The sequence below is a fragment of the Glycine max genome, chromosome 6 (assembly GCF_000004515.6).
Source record: "Glycine max cultivar Williams 82 chromosome 6, Glycine_max_v4.0, whole genome shotgun sequence".
Taxonomy (NCBI): domain Eukaryota; kingdom Viridiplantae; phylum Streptophyta; class Magnoliopsida; order Fabales; family Fabaceae; genus Glycine; species Glycine max.
In genome coordinates this window covers 10,986,690-11,010,696 of record NC_038242.2, presented here as the reverse complement: position 1 = coordinate 11,010,696, position 24,007 = coordinate 10,986,690, and the positions used below count along the sequence as shown (strand labels likewise).

The 24,007-nt window shown below is 32.1% G+C and overlaps 3 protein-coding genes across 10 annotated transcripts; 1 reads left to right on the top strand and 2 right to left on the bottom strand.

Annotated features, from left to right (window-relative positions):
- Positions 1 to 4,184: 4,184 nt before the first annotated feature.
- On the bottom strand, positions 4,185 to 8,962 carry LOC100796419 (uncharacterized). The gene is made up of 4 exons (XM_041016091.1): positions 8,882 to 8,962; positions 7,295 to 7,439; positions 6,762 to 6,812; positions 4,185 to 4,489 (listed from the first exon to the last, which is right to left on the bottom strand). The coding sequence occupies exons 1-4, from the start codon at positions 8,960 to 8,962 to the stop codon at positions 4,416 to 4,418; spliced, it is 351 nt and encodes a 116-aa protein (XP_040872025.1). The 3' UTR covers positions 4,185 to 4,415.
- A 1,139-nt stretch (positions 8,963 to 10,101) lies between these two features.
- Positions 10,102 to 15,557, top strand: LOC100775507 (GRF1-interacting factor 2). The gene is made up of 4 exons (XM_003527949.5): positions 10,102 to 10,278; positions 10,906 to 10,982; positions 12,638 to 12,743; positions 12,816 to 15,557. Exons 1-4 carry the CDS (start codon positions 10,216 to 10,218, stop codon positions 13,155 to 13,157), a joined length of 588 nt encoding a protein of 195 aa, XP_003527997.1. The 5' UTR covers positions 10,102 to 10,215; the 3' UTR covers positions 13,158 to 15,557.
- LOC100795537 (uncharacterized) lies at positions 15,160 to 22,757 on the bottom strand. 8 transcript variants are annotated; one of them, XM_041016445.1, is made up of 16 exons: positions 22,277 to 22,757; positions 21,315 to 21,365; positions 20,999 to 21,229; positions 20,619 to 20,717; positions 20,454 to 20,509; positions 20,254 to 20,365; positions 19,979 to 20,158; positions 19,466 to 19,735; positions 18,616 to 18,813; positions 18,329 to 18,532; positions 18,120 to 18,236; positions 17,288 to 17,581; positions 17,094 to 17,192; positions 16,258 to 16,760; positions 16,149 to 16,181; positions 15,160 to 15,487 (listed from the first exon to the last, which is right to left on the bottom strand). In XM_041016445.1, coding segments are annotated over exons 1-16 (2,589 nt in total). In that variant the 5' UTR covers positions 22,418 to 22,757; the 3' UTR covers positions 15,160 to 15,486. The 8 variants fall into 8 exon arrangements, with proteins under 8 accessions (XP_040872379.1, XP_014631891.1, XP_014631892.1 ...); XM_014776405.3 differs by having other exon boundaries at positions 17,288 to 17,575; positions 18,120 to 18,245; positions 20,999 to 21,235; positions 22,277 to 22,753; XM_014776406.3 differs by having other exon boundaries at positions 17,288 to 17,575; positions 20,999 to 21,235; positions 22,277 to 22,753.
- Between the last annotated feature and the right edge of the window lie 1,250 nt (positions 22,758 to 24,007).

The following is a 24,007-nucleotide window of genomic DNA, read 5'->3' as shown; positions in this document are numbered from 1 at the left end:
ATTCAGTTGATTATCACACCTATGCACAATGTTTCGTCAGAAAAATAATGAATAATACTTTTTGAAAAAATAGTATATTTATTTATAGTGTAAATTATAAAATATTATTTATAATAAATTTAGAATTGAATGACTATATATTGTTACTATAAAAAAATACATTTTCAATTAATTAAATTTTTTGTTAGTATAACTTATGATATTATTAAACAAATAGTTATTATAAAAAATAATAAATTATTTATCTATAATAATTTGTGATTAGATTTTTTTTGTTGAAGTGTAGGAGACAAAGGGCTTCGCCATCACAAAAAATTATTAAGAAGCACTTGTATAATTAGTGATGAAATAACAATGGAATATTATTTTATACGGTTAATGAATAATTTGTTTTTCTTATAAGTTTATTTATTTTTATAATAATAATCTTAAAAAAATATATTTATATAGCAATTTTTTTGATTAAAAATTTAAAAACATTTATATTAACAATACATAAAAACCAACCTGATGTTTTTGTCTTTCTCTTTTTTGTATAGAGAAGAGAGAGGGCCTAAAAGAAGTAAGTAGACATGTTATGTAGATTGAGAAACAAATGAAGCAAAACAATAACTAGGGCATGGGGTGCTGGGGATATGTATGTGGTATGTCATCAAATCCCATCTCTAATCTACTCTGCCTTTTTGGTCCGTTGTCGATTCCAAAGCTACCACCGTCAAGGAAACACCGACTTAGCAATGATTTATCCATTTGAATTATTTTTATTTTGCTCTTTGCCTTTTCCTTTTTGATAATTTAGAATTTGCCTTTCTTCCCATTAGGGTAGGGACCATGTTTATTTCTAATTTTCTATCTTCTCATCAACATGCAATGGATGCGGATCACCACTTCTGTCTTTCTATCTCCAAGGACCACTCCCACATGGTCCCATCCACATACCTTTCCTTGTTTGTTTTCCTAGGAAAATGGATTAATATTCTGTGCCTTCCCAATGTATATAACGTAAAAAAAAAGTGTTGAAATGATTTCTTGCCCTTCTTTTCTGACTTCTTTGTTTCATGTTGTAGATATATTGATTGAACATTATATGGATATTTTAATTTTAAAAAATTATAAATATAAAATAAATGTATTTTAAGAAGGTATTGGAATTTATAAATAAAATATACATAATTAAGAAAGTATTAATATATATATATCATAAGTAAAGTGTGGTTTTTATGTCTCTTGATCTATACGCATGTTTCTCTGTTAAAAAATAATTTTATGCTGTAGTGTTGGTTGTCCATTTGATGACGTTATGTGTTGATTACCTTAACCCTTAAAGCTATCATAAGACTTGAGGAGCAAAACAAAAATCAATTACATTGGCCTTAGGAACATAAATCTCATGCCTTTTTTTCTTAACTACAAATGAGGCCACAATTAAAAGCCTCTAGGGAAAAAAAAATTGAGCCATATCAACTCTTACAACATTCAAAATAAAGTCAGAAGCTAATTCATACACACGATAAACATCTTCACTCAAAAGAGCAGCAATCTTGTCAGCGGGTTGATTTGCCTCTACGTAGATATGATTTCATGTAACATGTCCAATGTAGAAATGCACTCTATGATTGATTATTGGACATGAAATATTTATTTTATGTATGTTTATAATTTTCAACAAAGATTAATCATTATTTCCAAAAAAAATTATTTGGTACTGATATTATGATTTACAAAAGAAAATGAATTGATCTAATATTTAATGTTATAAAAAGGATGTTGTAGACAACAGCCATTGAACAAAGTCTCACAACGAATTTTGAATTCAAATAAACTCTTATTTTCCTAAAACCTCTCAACCAGGCCAACTTAAGAGTTAAGACCCAACATGATCGCTTTCAATTCTGCCACAAAGATCGAACTCTCACCAAAAAAAGCAATGTAGCCACATAAGAAGGCACCTGCTTCGTTACGAAGAATGATATTAACTTGAATTTTTTGTGTCCTTATAATTAATAATTTAAATTATATTTATTGTAAAGATTATTATTTGGGAGCAAAGTGTCTACAATAATCATTATCCACTTTATAACAAGATTAATCAACCAAGTGGTTAAATATACCTTTTTCTATAAATGCAACCATTCAATATAAACTTTCTTTTACTTTCCCCACTTAAATGATGAAATCAAAGGTCTTAATGTAATTATAAACTGTTTTTTTTTTAGGAATTATAAAATGTTATGTAACATAAATTTGGAATTTTTATAATAATTATTTTAAAATTTATATCTAAAATAATTTATAATTTGAGAGAAGGAAATATTGAGGCTCGTTAAGGATAATATTGTTCACATAATAAAAATCAGAGGTGCAGAAAATAAGTATAGTAGTGCAGAAAGTAAATGCCTCAATTTTTCCTCCACGACCCATTTGAAATGGGTTGGACAAGACTTTCAATTTTGATAAAACATCTGGACCCCACTGAGTTACTCGTCTCATTCAGTTAATTCAACATAAGAGTTGAAATGGGCCCATTTCCCTTGAACTTATTTGGTTGGATTCTTCTATTCATTCAAATTATTCTAAAATCTAAAGTGATATTTGGAGGTTGTTGTGTAGTGTACGTGTAGCTTTAAGCCGTAATTATCATGTTAGTTACTATAAACTAGGAGAAGAGAGATATTATGTGTCTATATTTAAAAAAAAATAAAGAGAGAGAGAGAAACGAGGTTAAATAAAATATGAGAGTAGCAATTGTGTGATAGTTAGTAATTACTTAATGAAAATGACGGAAAAAACTACTAACATAAAGTGTACAAAACATTAGATATTTCATTATAATAGTTATAGCTTTGAATAACTTTTATGCATGAGAGCATTTTTAACAAGTTTTAGGAGTTCTTGAAAAATAATATTTTCAAGAATTTTCTTAATATTTTATGTCTATCAATTTATTCTTTTAATCTTTATTTTTAAATTGAATTTCAAAATTTTATTAAAAAACTTATCAATAGTTAAAAATAAAATTTTATCACAATATAAATTATTTATCACAAATCTAAAATATAATTTATGTTAAAAAAATAGTTATTTGTTACAAATTTTAATTATAATATAATTAATGCATTCTAAAATATTTATTTATCATAATTTTTAGTCAAACTCTTATAGTATAGACGAAAGTGAACAAAATAAATAACAAATACTTATTTATTATAAATTTAAGTTAAACTCTTTGAAGATTGAAACAAAATACAAAATCAATGATGTTCAAAAACTGAACCTAAATGTCTTTATTTTAAGATTGTAGTAGTTCAGAAAGTTATATCTTAGCCAACAAAATAAATAACAAAACAAGTTATGACAAGGATTCAAAATGTAAATAAATGCTTTAAAACTGTTACAACGAAGGTTTATATTGCAGAAAGAAAAGCGTGAATTTATTAAGTATAGTTATCTAAATTTGAAATGCTAAGAAAATGGTTTATTTTAGTGTAAGATATGAATTTTTTCCATTATTAAATTCTTTAGAAAGAATAAAAGTTTATTGAAAAAGTAAAAACTATAAATTTCTTAACATAATTTTTTGGCAAATGCACATTGATTAAGGAAATAAAAATGGTTTTTTTTGAAAGGTATCTTTTTGCCAAAAATTTTAATGTAATTTTCAACACAAATCTTTTTGTAATGAGCAAGATCCTAAATTTTTTATCATCTGATTCTTGAGTATAAAAATATGAATATCTTTTTTAAGGTATAATATATGATAATAAAAAAAGTTGTATAAAACAATTTTTTAAAAAATATAGAATAACTCATTCTTAGCTTTTATAGATCAATTATTTCAAAGTCACTACTGAGTTCATCATGATGCCACATGGGACACAAAAAAATACTATTATCTGACACCAAATCAAAACTGTTTTGCTATTCAGACCAACATGAAAATGAAATGTACTCTTAATATATATATAAAATTCAAGGCCATTAAAATAGTGCGTTACAAATTTAGGTATTAAAATGATGGTTTACTCAAAATTAAATCCCATACACTTAATATTATTATGTAGAAAATCATTTTATTTTCAAGTTATATGTTGTAAATAGAAACAATAAAGAAAATGCATTTTCCATATTTAAGAAGGGAAAAAAATGTCACTCAAATATTCCTTAATTACCATGTATAACCGCGGTGAAAGCTAAAATCTCTTGGCCAAAAAATAATCCAAACTACATTTGGTGACACCACTGATCTGTACTCTTTAGACGAAAAAGTTCAGTCAGATGTGGTGCCATTAAATGAGTCAAATTGAACTTATTCATGAGGAAAGCAAACCAAAAACTCACTTTTCATAGTGCATTGAATCAAAATTTTCCACAATGGATGCTTCGGTCTGAACTCTTATTTTGTTGCTTCAACCTGTTCAGAAGTTTCCGTTTGTTTCAGTTTTTCCAAGGAAGAAATTCGACTTTCCAGTGATTTGTGGAGGCCATTCATCTGGAAAAGCAAGGGAAGTTAATTCATCAAGTGGAACAGCACAAGGGGGTTGTAAAAATTGCAGTACCAGTTTTCAAAATTTCAAACAAAACCGACTCTGGCCACTCATTCCTTTCTGGTGCAAGAAAATAATGGAGGGAGGAGATGATTGCCAATATGCAAGGGATTACTACAAAAGTATGACAAATGTACTATCTCCAAAAAGCATTGAACAATATTGCTCATTTCTGTGAGCAGACATAATTTGGATTAAAGATTCAAATAGAGAAATCCCAAAAACATGGCAGCAAAACATATTTTGCCCCCAAACGAACAATTAGATAAAAAAAAAACAACTGCATTTTCTTAATTTAACAATGAACATAAATTTTAAACCGTGAGAGATAAGAGGCATTCATTTGGAGACAACAACAAATTATGATGCTAGTCAACAGATCTCATTGGATTCCTCATTCAAGCAAAATTTACACATGCCTTCAAAACTATATTGAATGCAACAACTAAAGCATTGCATTTAACATCATAAGTCATAAGCCTAGAAATAGAATATAACAATCAGATTCATCCTCTGTTCACTTTGAAAGTCCCTTACAAGCACCACAAAAGAAATTTTTGCCCATTCTATTTGTCCAACAAACAAGACTAAGTCACTATTAATAAAACCACTTTACATATATCAAAGAAGGGAAGACAGGAAAGCATTGGATCCAAATTAACGGAAATGTGCTAGAGAAGTTGAGGAGGTCTTGCAGAGAACAAAACAAGGAGAAATATTTATTTGCAGATTTTGTAATCAAGACAAAGAGAAAAGAATTTTATGAGACCATAATATTTTAAAAAGGCTAGGGAGGAACAGCTCAAGGTCAGGACTCAGGAGGAAGCTAATATGAAGTGGAAAGTGGTGTGGTTCGCTGTTACCTGGACCATTTGGTTACATAAGAACGAAATTGTCTCTAACAAATAACAATGGCAGTCATGGATAAGGATAAAGTGTGGGAATTGGTTAAGCTAAGGTCGTGGCTCTGGTTGGCATGTAAAGGAAAACAATTTCCTTACTCTTTGTATGACTGGTCTACATTACCAATGCTTTGTTTGACAGGTGTGTGTTAATTGAAATTGAAAAGGGATATGTGTAGAAGGTCTGGTGGTCTGATATATGCTAGAAGGCCTGATACGGAATTGACATAATTTGGAGGAACATCAGGTACCTGTAAATGGTTCCATGTTGGGGAGGTTCTACTTTGGTTTTTTAAGAGTTATGCAGGTCAGTGAATTTGAGACACTATATAGATATTAAAACAACACTGTTGCAATAAAGGAATAGCTGTGTGAAGGGATTGATTGGCGGAATAGATTCAAACCAGGTATAGATGTTAAAGGCTGATATTAGGCAGGTTACAGTAGATATGTTTTGCTGGGGAAGCTTATTATTGCACATTGAGCTGGGTTTAATTTTAGTATTCGAAAAGTGCGGATTTGGGTCTAACTCAACCTCAAAAGCTAGCTCATAAGGTGAGATTTGTCTCCCACTTATATACTTTATCTTGACCTTATCTCTAGTTGATGTGGGACTTGGGTTTTTCCAACACGTATAAGTAGTTTGAAGACAAGTATCCTTAGGGATTTATGCTTGAAGCTGAATATCTTTTTTGTAAGATGTTTTTGGGTAGGGTACCACTTGAACCCCCATCAATCAAGTTCTTTGTTTGGCTGGTAATAAAAAAACATACAAAAAACCTGCCAACAGCAAGAGCAATCTTCCTATTGAACAAACTAATGAAAAGAAATCTCAAAATAAATAAAATATACGTAGATATTACAAGTATTAATCCTATTGTTGGCTCAACATAGCTGCTGCTAAATGAGTAAGACTTAAGTTATTATTGCACCAGGCAATGACTTCCAAATATTTTGGACATGTATTCTATTGTCCATTCTGCACTAGAGTAAATATCAATAGGGTACCATAACTGCCACTCTCAAATATGCAAACTCCACACATACACCAATTAGCCCCCCGAGCCACACCAAAAAAACATACTGCTAAAATTGAAACTGAACAGAAGATTATCCTAGATGGAGTCTGAAAGAGTAAAACACAAATTCAACCATGTAGAAAATGTCTCCTATAATTAATCATACCATTAACATTCTGTTTGGTAGGAAGGGGGAAGGATTTTAATCCCTTGTAAAGTTCAGAAGTTAGGAAGGGAGAGGAGGAATAACAAGAAGGCCAACCAAAATCCCTCCCTTCCAAGTTTTGCCTCCTCACCTTTCAATTCAATCAAAAGCTGGATCAGGAAATGAAGCAGTCTGCCTCCCTCTGCACAATCCTCACTCCATCAATCAAAAGACGAAATACATGCATCTAAATTATATCAAACAAAAAAGGTCACCTTTCCAACATTTTGTAGCTCTGGATCAGTAGAATAGCTTTTAAAAAACAGCCACAACACAGCATTGCTATAACCATTGCTGAAGACATCAACATAGAAGCAACAACAACAACAAGGGAACATATTTATGAAGTAAACAGAAGCCCCAATCAATTCTAGCATTCTTACATGTATTATTCGCATTTCTAATATATTCATCTCAACAATCATTATCATCATCATATCATATCAGTTTTACCCCTCTCTCAAACCAAAAATCCAAAATGGTAAATCTAATTTATTACCACCTAGAAATTCTTTCAATTAACGGCTCTCGCTAATGACATGATTAGAGGAACAAAAACACTAAACACAACATAAATCATGCAAAATAATAAATAATAAAAAAAGAAGGAAAATTGATGTGTACCCGTTGAATATAGTATAAGTGCGCGAGCTTGTAATCGTTGTGGAGGCTGTAGAGGCCCAGAAACGACGCCGCTGCAGCACCGGTGAAGAACGATGCCAATCTCACTCCAATAACACACCCCATTTCCCCCCTTCTCTCTCTCTCTCTCAGAGTTCACAAATAACGAATAACTCCTTTCAACGATGCTATGCTGCTGAAAACACGCCGTCTCTACTATGGACACCAGCGACGTCGTTTTACCTCACCCTCACTACATTGGCGGTTAGTTTATTTTTTTATTTTTTAAAAAAGTATTTTTTTATAAAACATATACGACTTGTTTTTTTTTTAGAAGAACAAAACAAAATGTTTTATAAGAAAAAAAATTAGACAATTACGTTAAAAAGGAAAAAAAATTACTTATTTAATAAAAAAAACATTTTTTAAATAAGATTAAATAAACAAATTCTTTTTGTTCTTTTATTCATAACAAACTTTTACTACTTGAGTCATTTAGTGGTAGAAATGACAATGAATAGCATTATGTTATGAAAATCGGTTGGGCATTGATTTGATTGAAGTATTGGATCACTCATGAAATTGAATTGGTGGGTCACTTGTTGTTTTGGTCCAATTTACTCGGTATATATATTAAAAAAATAAAATTACATATAATATAATTAATAGAATTTGATCAATTCATATTTTTATCTCAAAATGAATTTATTATAATGGTAAACTATAAATATTATATAATTATTTATCATTATAAATTCATATATGAATATTATCATTAAATTATTAAGAAAATTATTATTTTTTAGAACTAAATACAAAAATTATTAGGTGACCATAAAAAAATTTAGCGACAATGTATATAAAACACAAATATTAAATGATATCATAATCCATATGATAATAATTAGTTATTATATATTATTATCAAGACAAAAAAATATTATAGGAGCATATCATATGTTTTTTAATAATTAGTTACTAACAATTTAACATGTCATAGAAAATGTAAAAGAATAAAAATAATATTTTTATTAAAAAGAAAAAAAAATTCACTAATCAAGTTAACTCGATTCAAGTTATCAAATTTGTCCAAACTCGATCCAGTAAAATTATATTTTTGATCCTATAACTTAACCAGATCGTCATGGTCACTAGATCTCAATCGATCCATCTAATTGATCGATTTTTATAATTATCAATAAGGTTTTATAATATTCATCACCATACTCTTATTTTTAAAAATATTTATACTCATCTTTATGTTAAAAAATATAATAATTTTAATTCTCATTTTCACTTTCATATTTTATTTATGTATCAATTTGATAAATTATTAAAAATATCAATTAAAAAGTTATTACATATAAATTAAAAATTTATCCTTAAATCATCTAAATATAATATTAAAAACCACCAAATATAACCTCGAGTCATTAAAACATGTTATAACTAATCAACGTTATAAACTTAATCTTCTAACATAATCATTCATATACTATATTCCAAAAAGTCATTATACAAGTAGGTGCTTTTAAGTTCATAAGCACAACCCACAAGTTCAAGACAGGTAAAAATAACTAAGAGTTACACCTCAACCTCATAATCAGCATATACGTTGATGCAATACATAATACGATTTAGCCCGAGGAATGAAGTATCAAATTTGGCCATTTTTTTTTTCCTTTCGTTAAATAAATCCAAAGGACCAACAATTGCTTTAAATTTAAATAAACGACGTTATGGAAGAGTCACATAATAAAGAGAGAAAAACAAATCCAAATCTTCTAAAAAAAGAAAAAACAAGTCCAAACAAAAACGAAGAAATATTTATTAAATACAATATCATGTTTAATTTTTTTTATCTTAATCTTTCATTTTATCATAATAAAGAGACTCTAGTTAAATAAAATCTGACCAAAAAATTATTTTCATCAAAGATCAAAATCAAATAACATCGATTAATAATTAATAAAATATATCATTATTTGATTTTACCTTATCTCAGTCTTCAATACATTTTAATGTGACTAAGCCAAATCCATAGAATGGCATTCAACAATTTCTAACAAAAATACAAACATATCTTAATTGAATTTTAGCTTAAAGTTGGTGATTTAACACATTCACATAGTCCATAAATTGTAATCGTAGAATGAAAATTAGGCAACTTATATTTCTTATCTCAATAAATCAAACTTAAAATATGCATTCAAGATTTAAACCATCCCCCATAAAAAAATAAAAATAAAATTTAAACCATCCGATTTTCTTCCAAATCTACTGAATTAAATTTCTCCCCAAATGAATTAAATCTAAAAAAAATAACATCAAATTTAACTCATTTTTAAAAAATAAGGATTATAATTGAATTTTTTATAACTAACTAAACCTTTTAAAAGTATAAGATGCAATTGAATCATATTTTTAAAAAAATACATAACGTAATTAAAATTTTAAATGATAACAAGATCAAATTAATTAAAAAAATAACAGTTAATTGATCCAAGTAGTGTCTGTTCTCTTAGATAAAATTTCCAATTTGAGTGTACTAGATTAAAAATCATGATTGAAAAAGAGATTTCATTTAAAAGTTGTCCATCAAATTTTCTAGTTATTCACAAAGTTGATGGATACATATCAATTATCATCAATGTCATCATGATGAGCCAAAAAATTAATTCTACGAAAAATTAAAGTACAAAAAGTAATAAAACTAAAAAATAATTAATGAAATTCATTTACTAAAAACCAAAACGCATGAAAGGTGACGAATTGCTCATTTAAACCATAACAAAAAGAGCAGCAAACACTTTCCATCATTTGAACACGAAAGCGTGTGTGATTCGTTGGGGAAGAAGAAGGACTAGGGTTTTTTTGTTGGATTTTGATTTTTTGGTGTCTCATTGTGAAGAAGAAAGGAGAAAATGTTCAACGCTGATCCTTCATTTCCCAGTGTCCCTACCCTCACCACTGAACAGATTCAAAAGGTGCCAACTTTTTTTCATTCAGTCATTTCTCTGTTTCATTAATGTTATCATATTACTTTCTTTTAACCTTCTTGATTATCTCTGCACCTATGTTTGTGTTGGGATTTCATAAAAATGTCACCTTTCAATGTTGTGCATTTTCCTTGTCCAAATCTTGTTTATTTAATGGCACAGAATGTGCATCGGGCTCCACTCTTTGTTTTTCCTTGTGCCCTAAGTTATTAATCTGGTTTTCAGCTTTTGTTATTTTTTTTTGCTTTTCTTGAACTGAATGAAAGGGTCAACGTTAATTGTATGTGTTTCTTCTTTAAAAAAAAAATGATGCTTCTGTGTCTATGTAATCTTGTGATATCAAATTCATTTCATGCCATTTATATTCCTCTTTGATAACATGGGGGCGTGGAATTTTGCAAAAGAATGTGTGGTGTGTGTGGTGGGGGTGGAGTGCATTAGATGAATACGTAAGTATTTTGGTGCGTGTATGTATGTATATCTTGTTCAGAAGTTAGATGAATGCATGATGCATTTGGTTAAAAATATTTGGTTTGGTTCTTTTATTGAAGCAATGATTACTAAAGTATCTATGCCAGTTTATCTCATATGGACAAGTTCTTATGCTTGGTGCAGTACTTGGAGGAGAATAAGGAGCTGATCCTGGCAATATTGGAACATCAAAACATGGGAAAGTTCACTGAGATTGCACAGTTAGTAGCCAAAGTTATTTTACTTCGTTTATTTTTGTTGCTTTAAGGTTGCTTCTTGGTACTTGGTAGTACCAAGTGATGTCAGTTGAACTTTGTTTTTCCTTTTCACTTCTTCATTCTCTTGCAAACCATTTAGTCCTCTATGGCAGTTTGCATGGAAACCTTCTACTTCACATTAGTGTTGTTAAATAGCCGCAATAGCGCCACTTTAGCGCTACTGCATAGCAGAATTTCTCAGACCCACGATTGTGACTCTGTCCGCTATTGTGGCCGCTATCATGGTTGTGATTGTGGCATGCGTCCTCTTGTTATCTCTGGCAAGTCTCCAGCCAATTGAACTTTTGAGTTAATATTTTGCCAATTTTTATGTATTTTTTTATTTGCATACAACTTAATTTTATATACATATATAATTGATATATGTACCATATATTTCAACTGTTACACTATATAATTGATATGTACCATATATTTCAACTGTTACGCAACTTCTGCTATATGCCTGCGATGCTATCTGCTATATGTTATGTAGAGGATTATTGGCTTTCCACCATTTTCTGCAATCTGCAATTGAGAACACTGCTTCACATAAACATATAATCCCTGCTTGGCTGTTCTCTACCTGAAACTATATTCCACTTTGTATGGTCATTAGTACATGCATTAGTGAAACTGTGTTTCAGTTGACAAATTGCAAAGTATGCTTACCCTTACCTTTGAAAAGCCAGGACTTGTATGCCTTTGATTACATAACAACAACATATAATATGGTGAAGTGGAACTCAGTTAAGATGTAAACAGGGATTAGTATTGGAAAACTGTATGTGAAATATCTATTTTTTTACGTAGCCAAAACATTAATTGTACAATAACTCCCGATTATACACTTTGATTACAGAATGGTGTGATTATTGAATTACATGCCGTGTTTATTCATGCAGTGGCGCAGATATTTTGTTCCATCTGGTTAAACATGTGTTAGTTTAGAAGGGGAGGACTATAAAGAACTGATGTGCTTTGAGTAGACTAAATATCATGAATAGAGTAAAATAGCCCAAACCCAAACTGCTGCTAAAATTGAATTTATTCATGAATAGAGTAGATATCTTAAACTGAGGTGCTTTGAGTAGCAGAAGCTGAGAAAACTTGAGCCAATGGAAGGCATGTCTGTATCTGGTATGGTCATACACAATGGGATGACAAAGAAAAATATAAATGAGCTCAACAAGTAATTAGGACTGGATTTTTCTTTCATTATTTATATGCATATCTTGAAAATCAGAAATCACGAGCTGATTTCCACATGTTTTGAACATGATTAAATCTTGTATACCAGTTCTTTAATAAATAGAAAGCTTCAGTAAATGCTCAAGATTATCATATATTTCATCAGTTTATGATAAAGTATGTTATCAAGTTATATGATAAATTGAGAATTATATAATGCTCCAAATTATCTTATTTCTTTTCATGTGATGAATGCTAGTCGTTCTAAGATGCTATTGTATTTGAGTTTGTTTGTCTCGGAAGTATCATGTATTAATGTTGCTGTTACCTTCTGAATTCTTATCTATGGTCTCTTGCATGTTTATATGTTATTTAATAATTAAACTAGTGCAATGGCTAATGAACATAACCTGATTATCCTGATACAGATGTCAAGCCAAGCTTCAGCATAACTTGACTTTTCTGGCCAAACTTGCGGATGCTGGGTCTCAGACACCAACACCAACACCATTGCCAGCACCGACACCTTCTCAGGTTGTTAGGTTCATTAGTATTTTGCAGTTAGGGTTAATATAATTTTCCCTCACATATGTGAAAATTGTGCAGGTTTCCCAGCAGGCTATTATGCAACAGGGGCAAGGTATGCAACAACCTCAAGTTGCAAATCAGCCACAACCAGATCTTTCTGCATTGAACTTGCCCTTGGAGATGAATGATCAGCAACAGCTGCAGCAGCATCAGCATCTGGCAATGTCATTGCAGATGAATGAGCAAAACTATCAGCTGCCACATTTCCTCTACCAACAACAAATTATCCCTGGATCAATGGGTGGCTTTCCTGTTGCTAATAGTGGCTTATATCAGGCCTCTCAAACCAGACTCAGTAATCTGTCAGAAACACCATCAAGCTACCAAACTGGCTCAGATTCTGGTCCTGGCTGGTCTTAGGAAAGTCACTATCTGTGTACCTGCTGCTGGTGAAATACTGAGAATACAACACCTAGAACAATTGTTTCTACATACTTTTTAGTCATACTCTTTTATAGACAGTGACTATTACTTTTTAAAACTGAACAATTAGTAGAAAAACCAAAAATGCATTTTATCTACTGTTGAATTAACTGCTACTTTTAATTTATTTTCGTATCGTTGGTGCTTTTTTTTTATTCTTTTCCCACCAGGTGAAGAATGGCTACTGTTCAGTAAAATACTAATATCTAGGCATATAATTTTTTTTTTTATTGAAGATTCAATTCTAGGGAGTTATTTTTCAGGAAATATTATAATCAGTGATTTGGAGTGCAAAAGAAAATAAAGTAGGTGCACAGTAAATCTCTTTGAATATGAAAATAATGCATGAACTTGTTATGGTACCTTTCTTAGTATTTTACTGGTTAAAAATTGAAACACCCTGTTTTAAGTTCCGTCTATTTTGGAGGTTTGAATTTTAAAATCACATGTTGGTGATGCCCCAATAATCGAATATACTTTTTTAAGCATATTTGGATCGTGGAGTAAACCCCAACTTGTCTTTGAATTAGACATATGTTATTACTTTCATTCCTGAATTTAATAAAATAAAATTTGGTTTTGAATTTGTAATTTGTCATCTTAGTTGCCCTATGAAGTATTTGCTATTAATTTTAATAGAGCATCCTGCATGTTATCTCAAGTATTTGTGTGGCACATACATGACATATAGTCTACGCGACAAGTATGTATAAGTGTAAATGCACAGAATATTTTGAAAAGTTTAAGATCACATGTGAAAAATTGTAAATACTTCAATTTAGTCCATGAATTTAACACCTGTCCTTAGTCTATAAATTTGACATTTGTTATCATGATGATGAAATTACTATATAATCCTAAATATATCATCCTTCTCATTAGTCTAAACATATCATATGTTCGTTGTTTTTTTTAATGGAGTATCCTAGTTGGTGCCTTAAGTGCATTTGACACACATGTAGAATAACCTTCATATCTTACTAAATAGAGACCAAGATTTTATCCCTCCATTTTGCAGATTTAAAAAATATATAATTTTACCTAAATAAGACAACGAACTAATTTAAAACCCACTTTGTAAGGTTTCGAGTTTCGACTAACTAATTATTTTCTCCAACTTTGTATCTTTAACCATAAAGAGTGAAATCGTATAGTGTTGTTTCTCGCCACACATTAGATGGAGATCATATCATGTTGTGGGACTCCGATCCATAATTCCACTCTGAGCTTAAGTAGGATCTAAGATTGAAAAATCAAAAGTAGATAAGTGGGACTTGATCTCAAAAGTTTGCAAGGTGGGATTTAAAATTAATTTGTTGTTCTAATTGGTAGAATCCCTGAATTCTCAAATCTTTCTTAGCCTTAGGGACAAATATGGAAAACCTTGATTCCTATTGATTAGAACATGACATTTTACATGTATGCCACAATTACACTTTTAAGATGTCAACTAGAACATTTCAAGCAATGTTTTATATTTACGGTCAATTTTACGTTTATCAACAGATTCAATAAGCACGCCGCCACACATGTATGTGCGCGGAAGGCGGTGAGTCATTCCTTGAAATGTTCTAGTTGCCATTATTATATAATTTGAAAACTTGATAATAATGGCAAGAATCTATGTCCAACTTCGAATCAAACCACGTACAAATACTTCAGCGTTAACTCATTACACTGAAAGCAGTTAAAATTCAACCCAGTTGAATTTTATATTTTCAGAACGCATAGTTTAAGTGATACTCGGGTTTAAAATTTTGTCAAGTTTTTAAACATAATCCAATTCTTAAAGATGAAGCGTTTAATTATTCCTTAACGACCAACTCTAATGAATCCACATAAACTCCAAATACGCAACCGTCATATATGGTTTGGGCATCCTTCGGATCTTGTTAGACTAAGACATTTATCAAATATCAAAAGGTCAAATACAAAAAAGTTTGCAAACTGAAAAGGTTAACTATGTTGATTAATCTTTCAAGCATTCACCAAAAAATTCGCAGTTTATCAGATGCAATGTATGCAAGAATACCACAGCATGAGGCCCACATTAATGAAAGCACACCGAATTGTAACAGCTGGGAGAAATAAATTACTACAGAAAGTGGAGATAGCACCGGCAACTTAAAATCATATTTTGCCCAGGGCACAAGATTACTCCGTCAATGCTTCAAAAAACATTCTCCCACAAACCCGATAAATAATCTTGTATGTTTTCATCCGCATCCTGGTGAGACAGGATAATCTAACACGCCCTTCCATCTTCCCTGTCAATTAAACAGTAAATTGAAATTATGAATGCATAGAAGTATATTAAAACATATAGCTCAACAAAGGCCATAGTTGTATGTGCAATGAATTGAACATAGCTAACTCATGCAATTTAAATCAGACTTGTATCATTTTTAATTACTCACGGAAAATATTTATTTGTAATACAGGATGCTCAAATTCAGCAATACATATTTGTAATATATTTTTGGTATTAGTAAAAAAGAAAAAAAAAGTTATACACTGACACTGTAAAAAATTTTACAGCCGAAATTCAATCACAACTCATTATGTATGATAAGTTTGTTGACTTTTAAAAAAATTATCTTAAAGTAATTCAAACAATGATTTGCGATTGGATGACATGTAAAACTTTTTTACACCATCAATGCATAAGCATTAAAATCAGATCAATTGAAAACCACACTTCTTGGTCTTGGGCAAGGATAGTTTAATGGAATCATGATAAATTAAGAAAGAATCAAAGAACTGCAAACCGAAGCATACGTAATGACTAATATTTAATATAATGATGATAAATTCTTGGTCTCGGTCTTGGGCAAGGATAGTTTAATGTAATGACTAATATTTAACACATCCACGGAAATTCAAAGTAAATGCAAAAAGCATGTTTTAAGTGCAAGTAAGACGACTCACTATCTTCGAGAAGGGTACACAGCACCAGTTGCCCTGTCATAAAAATAACAGTTAGCACAACTTCCTTTCTTCAGTAGATATTACGGTTCAGCAGAAAATGTAGAATTACCTGGTCTGCTGTTTAGAAGCAAAGCTTGAGACTAGCCTCCCATTTGCTGAGCCTGAAATTTGGGCACTGCTCATACTTGATCTGTCAATGCTTCCCCCATTGCCAACAGGTAATTGTACAGGAGACTGCACAACCCTACTTTCAGGGCCATCCATTTCCCGAGGATCCTTAGATTTACTCAAAATTTTGACATTTGAAAGACCTCCGGCAACATTAAATGCACTAGTTTGTTGATGCTGCATAACTGACATTTTTAAAGGATCATCCCCCGGATTTGAAGAGATGACTGCATATTCACTTTTAATATTTTTGGAATCAATTGAAGGAGCCTTTTTCATGCGATGAGTTTGAGCCATTGGTGTAACTGCCACAGTGGACATATATGAAGAATAAGGAGTTGATGCAGCAGCTGCTGCAGCAACTTTGGCAACAGCTGCAGTTGCAGCAACCATTTTCTGTGCACCTTCACGGAGCTGAATATAGTCACCCTCAATCAAAAATAACTGAATATTAAAAGAATAACTATCAGGCTGTGATGCAAACCCATCATCAGTAAATAGGAACTCATACATGCAAGATAATTCAATGAAAGTTGCTAGACAGCCTTTTATTCCATCTAACAAAAAGAGTGGTTCCTATCACATTATTCCATCCAAAAAGAGTTGGCATTATTAGAGTTTTTGATGGATGAGTGGTTCCTATCACATGATTCCATGCAATAATAATCCTTTTAATCTACTTTTAATCTAGCTGATATCCATCAAAATTATACCTAATCATATCTGGTTGTATGCATTACTATAGTCTAGACATTCAAACTGAAATTAAAAACTTACTTCAGGATGGCTAGCTACAAAGTCATCCAGCTTCCCATACTTCCTTTTGTAATCATGCCAATGTAGAGGTGCAAGCATCTTGCCCAGCCTGTTAGGGAGCTGTGTTTGAAAATGTAACACAATTTACATAACAGGTTAGTCGGGGAAAACAGCCATCTTTTTGTGAAAACAGTTGACACTTAAAGGTCACTAACCGTTGAACTAATTCGAATTCGGCCACCAGCTGGAATAGTGCGTACAATACAAGCTAATAATGATTTTTCATCAAGGAGAGCAGTCTCTGATGTCTTGGCAATTGTAGAAGCTGTCGACCCAGAAGAGGTGAACACTTCAGACAAAACAGAATCAGTGGAATTGCTCTGGATCATTTCATTATGATTAACTGAATGGCTTGTGACAGATGATGCATTTACAGCAGAAGTTGCTTGCTCAGCCAATAAAACTTGGACATCTGGTTCATTATTAGATAATGGCACAGAATTCTGCTCCTGGAGAAGAAAAAACATTAGCTTTTATCTTTTCAGCTGTAACAAGAACCAGATCAAAGACAATTTTTGGAATGCTTTTTCAAGCACTTTCTACTCAGCACTCTTTGATACACTCAGTTCTTGGAGAAGGAAAAATGTTGGCTTTCATCGTATCACCCAAAACATGAGCCAAATCAAATACAATTTGTGGGTTGCTTTCTGTAAGTGCTTTCTATTCAGCACTTTCTTTAAAACATTTAAAAAAAAAATATCATGTTTGTCTTTAAAATGAATTAGAATGTATCCACATTTGAATTTTTATAAATCAACGAATTGTGTTTTTCCAAACTTAGAAGCCACCATGTGCTTTTAGTTGGTACATGCAATGAAGTAGTCAAACTAGGGACAACTAAAATATCTAGCCATAACAATGAAAGTAGTCAAACTAGGGACAACTAAAATATCTAGCCATAACAATGAAAGTAGTCAAACTAACCTAATAGGATTGCAAAACAACAAAAAGATCAGCAGGCAAACAAAGTTGAAACTTGGGACAAACCTTATGTTCACCATTTGGTTCAAAAGAGTTCAATCGTAAAGCCTCAGAGAACTGTGAAGAAATTTGTTGCATGCTTTGATCTTGTTGGGAAGCAACAAATTGAGTCTTATCGACTGACTGAGAAACCTTGGAATAATTAAAATAGTTATCATCAGTATTTTACACAAATCTCCAGGAAAATAACAAAAAAGTGAATATGAATCATTAACCTGTGTTTCACTTGTTCCTGAAGAAATCACAGTTTGTGCCTCCTCGCCTTGCTGGATGTGAGCATCCAGATAGTCTCTATGAAGAGTTTGTCCATTAACAGACATTTCATAGCTAAACTTAGCATCTGATCTCATCAAATTTTGATCAGTTTGAGATGGTGAAGGATGTTCCTGTACGGGTACCTGTGAACCCTCTGACACAGACTGAAGAAACAAGTATAAATATGCAGACATTTTAAATACAGATAGCAATGCAGAGAGCTTAAATATTGGTTTTCTTTTTATACCTGTTGGTTTTGCCACTGGTGCACAGGTGACATTGACTGCACTGGGTGAAAATGCCCAACATGTGATGCAACTGAATTGGGAACTCCTTGTTGATGCATAACAAATGGATGCAGTGCAGTTACTTGGCCATGTGGGAGGTATGAAGGTGGGACAATTAGAGATGATGGAGCAATAGGAACACCAGCAACATGTTCAGTCTAGAAAAAAAATATTTAAAAACAGATAAGATATTGTAGTCTAATAATCCAGTCATGATGCCTATCACATCATATTCCTAAAAATAGAGCAGAAACTGGTTTGTTAACAGTTAACTTCCTCATTTTAATGAGATCTAATAACTTTCAATCATTGTGCACTCACAGTCCAGCACTACTACTTCTTCCTCAATGAAGATATCTTTGGCAACTAAAATATTAAAATTTAGGAATGTCAATCTCAATTCTTCAAACCAAACCACTCAATAATAGATATAACTTTCAGCCTTGCATATTGATAACATCACATTATCCTCCATTGAAATGTCCTTGTCTTAATTAGTGAAGTATTAGGAAAGATTTGAATGTATCCAAAGAATTTTTTTTACTAAATCTAAGACATAAAAGGAGAATATGATGAAAACATAAAACATACTTATCTAGTGCTTAGATGACAGAAGAAAAACCAATGAGACACTAATATAAGTCATTCATATGCAACAGCATTGGGACTTAACTGCCATTTCCTAAACAGTATTTAAAGTATGCAAATATATGGCATATGACTTGAAATGCTGCAAATTAAATTTCTGAGAATAAAACCAACTAAACAACTAACTGTTTATCTATCAAGAAATTAATTAAAGCACCCAACCTGGATTGATGCATTGCCTGTAGATGCAAATGGTGGACCATTATCAGTGCTTTCATTTGGAAGGAGACCATTATTTCCACCTGAAGCATTGCTTCCATTTAAGTCAAATTGACTTCCATTTTCCTGTCCAAACTGAGTCACATTGTTTTTTGAATTAATTTGGGACATTCTTGAATCATCATTGAAAGTTCCACTCCTCTCTCTTGCATCAGCTAGTTCAAGCTGTAGTTGCTGAATAGCATGCAAATGAACTCTTTCCATCTCTGCAAACTGAAGCCACCAACCCAAAAGTTAAACAAAGAAATGCAAGTTCACAACGACAATTTTATCTTCATAGTATGAAGTTCAAAAAAATTTCAAAACTAAATCACAACAAAATATTACTTGGTGAATATTTCTTTCTGGTTTAGGGGGGGACAATTGACAAGGATGCCACAAAACAAAATGCAATTATGAGTGTACAAAAGCAAATAAACTTAATCCTTGAAGCACAAAAAGGGTTGGCAGATCAACCTGTCTCTGAAAACCCATCCAGAGCTGATTATATTGCTCTGTGCGCTCTCGCAATTCAGCTTGTAGTGTTTGATTTGTTGTTGATTGGAAAACATCCATCTCACGAACACGAGCTATCCATGCTTGGGCCTCTCTGAACTGCTCATCTTTAAACATAATGGTCTCCTGAGCAACCCTATTCTGAAATAAAGAATCACCATTAATTCATTATAGGCCAAATCAACCAAAAAAATTGTAAATGAACAAATTATTATATAAATAAAGAGGCTGCCTACTTGTTCCTGCAACTCAATAAGTTGCCTATCTTTTTCTTGAATATGTTCTTGCAGATCATGTATTTGTTTTATATGCTGAGCTCTTTCAGCTTCTGAATGATCACGTTCCATTCTGAAAAATATTTTACCCTGTTAAGCATGTAAAGAAGGCCAGATCCAAAACCTAAACACCTATAAATACATTTGGGCAAAAGAAAAACCTGAATGTTGCAAGTTCTTTGTTTTGCTCACGGAGAAGGTCTTGTTTAGCCCATGCCTAACATAATTATTGAAGATATTAGGAAATAATTTAATAACAAATACCCAATCCAATTAACATGAAGCAAAACTTAAAAAAAAAGGGGGAAAGTTGAAATTCAACAGACTGCTTCATTGTCTAATTTAATAGAATGCAGCTCTCTGTCTTTCTCTTCCATTTTCCTTTCAAGCTCATGAATTGTGTGCTCCCTTTCACAAAGTTGCTCCTGCAAAGCCAGTTAAAAAGTTTTAGAGTAGAAAAACAATGTAACTTAAAACAGATATTTTAAGTATAAATGTCCCATTTAGCTATCAGTAATAAAACAGCTGCAACTGACACACCAAACTATGTTACATAGCTGTTATCATAAGAGAACACAATTAAATGTCTAAAACTATGCAGTTCTTTCTAGTAAAAACTGAGAAAAATCATTTTCTTTCAAACAATGAGGATAGATCAGCTCAGACTTTGGAATCTAAATGCACATATAAAAGTTTGAATTTACACCTGAAGCTTGCTGGCATTATTAACATGGTCCTTGAGTTGAGCATCAAAGGTGCTTTGCATTTCCATTATCTCAGTTCTAGCAATCATTTGAGCCTTTAGTTCAATCTCCATTTGCAGTAGTTCTTGTCTTTGTCTGACAACATTATGTAGCTGTTGCTGCAAAATATCATTGTCGACTGCTCCATCCACTGTTATTGAACAAAAATCAACATCAAGAGGCTCTCTTCCTTGCTGCACCTTGAAAAACAGGAGAAAATCATCTTCAGGTTCTTAATTCCTTAAAATCAAAAGGCAAATTCTCATACCATCACCTTACCTCATATATTGTTCTCTCGTCTGATTGCCCTAGTTTGGCATTGTCTAACTCCTGCTCATCAGCAGATGACCATTATCAACCAAACAAATAAGAAAAGAAAAAAAAGTCTTAAATGCCACATCCAAAGACATAAAGATGGTCAATCAAACTTGAATACTTAGATACCAACAACCTTAAGTCTGTTAATGAAACCAATAGTTCAAACCCAGTAAGGCTGTAACTTTAAACATCAACATCAAATGAGGCCCATTCTACCTAACATTGACTTTATCAGACTAAATTCTGGTGACAAAGCGTACTATGTTCACATGGCTAGGGCTCAGTGTTTTAATGCTTTGATTGCCTATAAAGGCCACTCGATTCAATTGTAACTGAAAGAATCAAGTCTAACCCTAAAAAAAAAAAAAAATGCACGTCCCATGTGGTTTCTGGTTACCTTTAACAACAAGACATTGAAAAAACAACAACTTGGGTCTGATGGACAAACTAGGATTTTCCACTAAACCAAATCTCAAAACCATAGAACTCATCATAAAAATAAAAACTAGACTACTCAATTAATTTTTATGGAAGTTGAATCCCAGTAGAAAAAATCATAGGCACTAAAACCAGTTAAACCGACATGCTTCGCTCCACACACATACTGGAGAAGCAAAGCATACGCAAACTAGTGGACACATTATCGAGAAAACCCACGAACGCCTAAACCTTAAACGACAAGAGAGAAAAAAAAAACACTTACTTGCTTCAAACAACATTTAAACCCTAGTCCCAAATTGGTGCTATAAGAACTAAAAACTGTCATAAAGCATCAACTAAAAAATAGATTGAAAAAAAAAATCCTCTCGATGTCTCGATCGCTAACAAAGTAAAGCACTAAACTTTAAAAACGCACATCCTCTCCATCATTTCCCAAACCACACAATGAGACAATGCGAACTGTTTGTACGTCAAACAATTACCTCGTCGTCGGGGTTTCGCGCAGAATGATGATGCTCAGCGACAGCACGCCACTCTTTGCGGGACGGAGGCGGCATCTGGAGAGAGGCGCCGCGCACGGCGGCGGCAGTGGCGGCAGCGGCAACGGCGGCCGTGGCCTCCATGGAAAGAGAAGCGGCGAGGGTGCGCCCACGTCAGCACCCAGTGAGGAGAGGGAGTCTCGGTGTAGAAGAAGAAAAAAAGAGGTGAAATGTAAAGAGGAAGAAATCCCTAACCCTAAAATTGAAGATGTTTCGAGGCGCGATTAGGGGAATTGGGAGAGGGAGAGAAGGGGATTGAGAAGAGGAAGAAGGGTTTTGGTGTTGTTGGATTGAGAGAGAGAGAGAGAGAGAGAGAGAGATGAGATGATTGGCTGTGACAAAGTTCGACCGGCACGGCGTGAACACGATTTATAAGGCGTTCTCACTCCTCCGTGGATGTCATCTCTCTCTTCGCCTTACGCTTCCCGCGAACGCGTGGATCCTACTTTCTTTCTTTTTTGTTGCTTTCCCTCCTTTTGGGTCACTTCATTTCATCTTGTTTTTTTCTTCAGCCCATTTTATCAATACATTCAAAAATATATACAGGTTGTTATTGTTTATAGACCCCTTTTTACTCTTCACAGCCCAATTATCATAGGGCAAGTTTTATAAGGACCTATTTGGATACAAGTCATAAGTGCTTTTAAGAGCTTCTCTATTAAAAATATAGATTTTTTCCAATATAGAAAATTTGAAAAGCTCTCAAAAACAGTTTTACGTTTTTATCCAAATAGACTCTAACTCATTTGACTTTAAGCTATCAGGCTTTGTATCAAGAAAAGCACAAAGCCTAACACTACTGCATTGACAATTCTATTTATGGTTGCAAGTTAAGAACTACTCATGGACTATCTTGTGTGTTTGAAATTGTTAGGTATGACTATGACATTCCTGGTTTTGACTTCTTAGTGGCTCGCACTCGTAGCTATCCATTTTTAAGACCTTGAAAATCAGTTATGTCTACCCTCAAGATCAATTATTGACCTCACAAATCAACACAAGACTTTTTAACATATTTCGTCCTCCCTCGCATGTTTTTTTGGGAAACTTTCCAGAATATCACTCATCCCATAACTACTTCAAGTTAAGGATGCTTAACTTTAGAGTTCTCAAGTGATGAGCTACCGAAAAATAAATACATTTTGTTTATATAGGTAATATCAATTAATTCCTTTAAGTTATCCTCGATTTGATATGGGTGTTGCATTATAACATCCTAAAATTTTAATATAATAATTGTTATTAGTTTTATTTTAAAAATTACATAATAATTTATTTGAATTAAAAGGATTATGATATTATTGTGTATGTGTGTGTGTATATATATATATATATATATAATGCTTGAATCATGATATATTAAATATCGTTGAAATAATTGAATGAAAAAATGATGTTTGATTTAATCACTTTATTTAAAATTGATCGAGTTAAATAATTATTTTATTGGTAAAAAAATTAGGTGATTGATATAAGATTGTTGAAATTATTTTATAATATAAAAGAAAAGTGAGACAGCTTTATATCCTAATTAAAAATATTAAAGAATTATTACCATTGCAAAGTTAATTATTATGGTAATAATATGACATTGTATATCTAAATTGAATAAGATATTTGTTATATTTGAATTTCTGATCATTGAGAACGATTTAAATCTTATCATGTTTTACT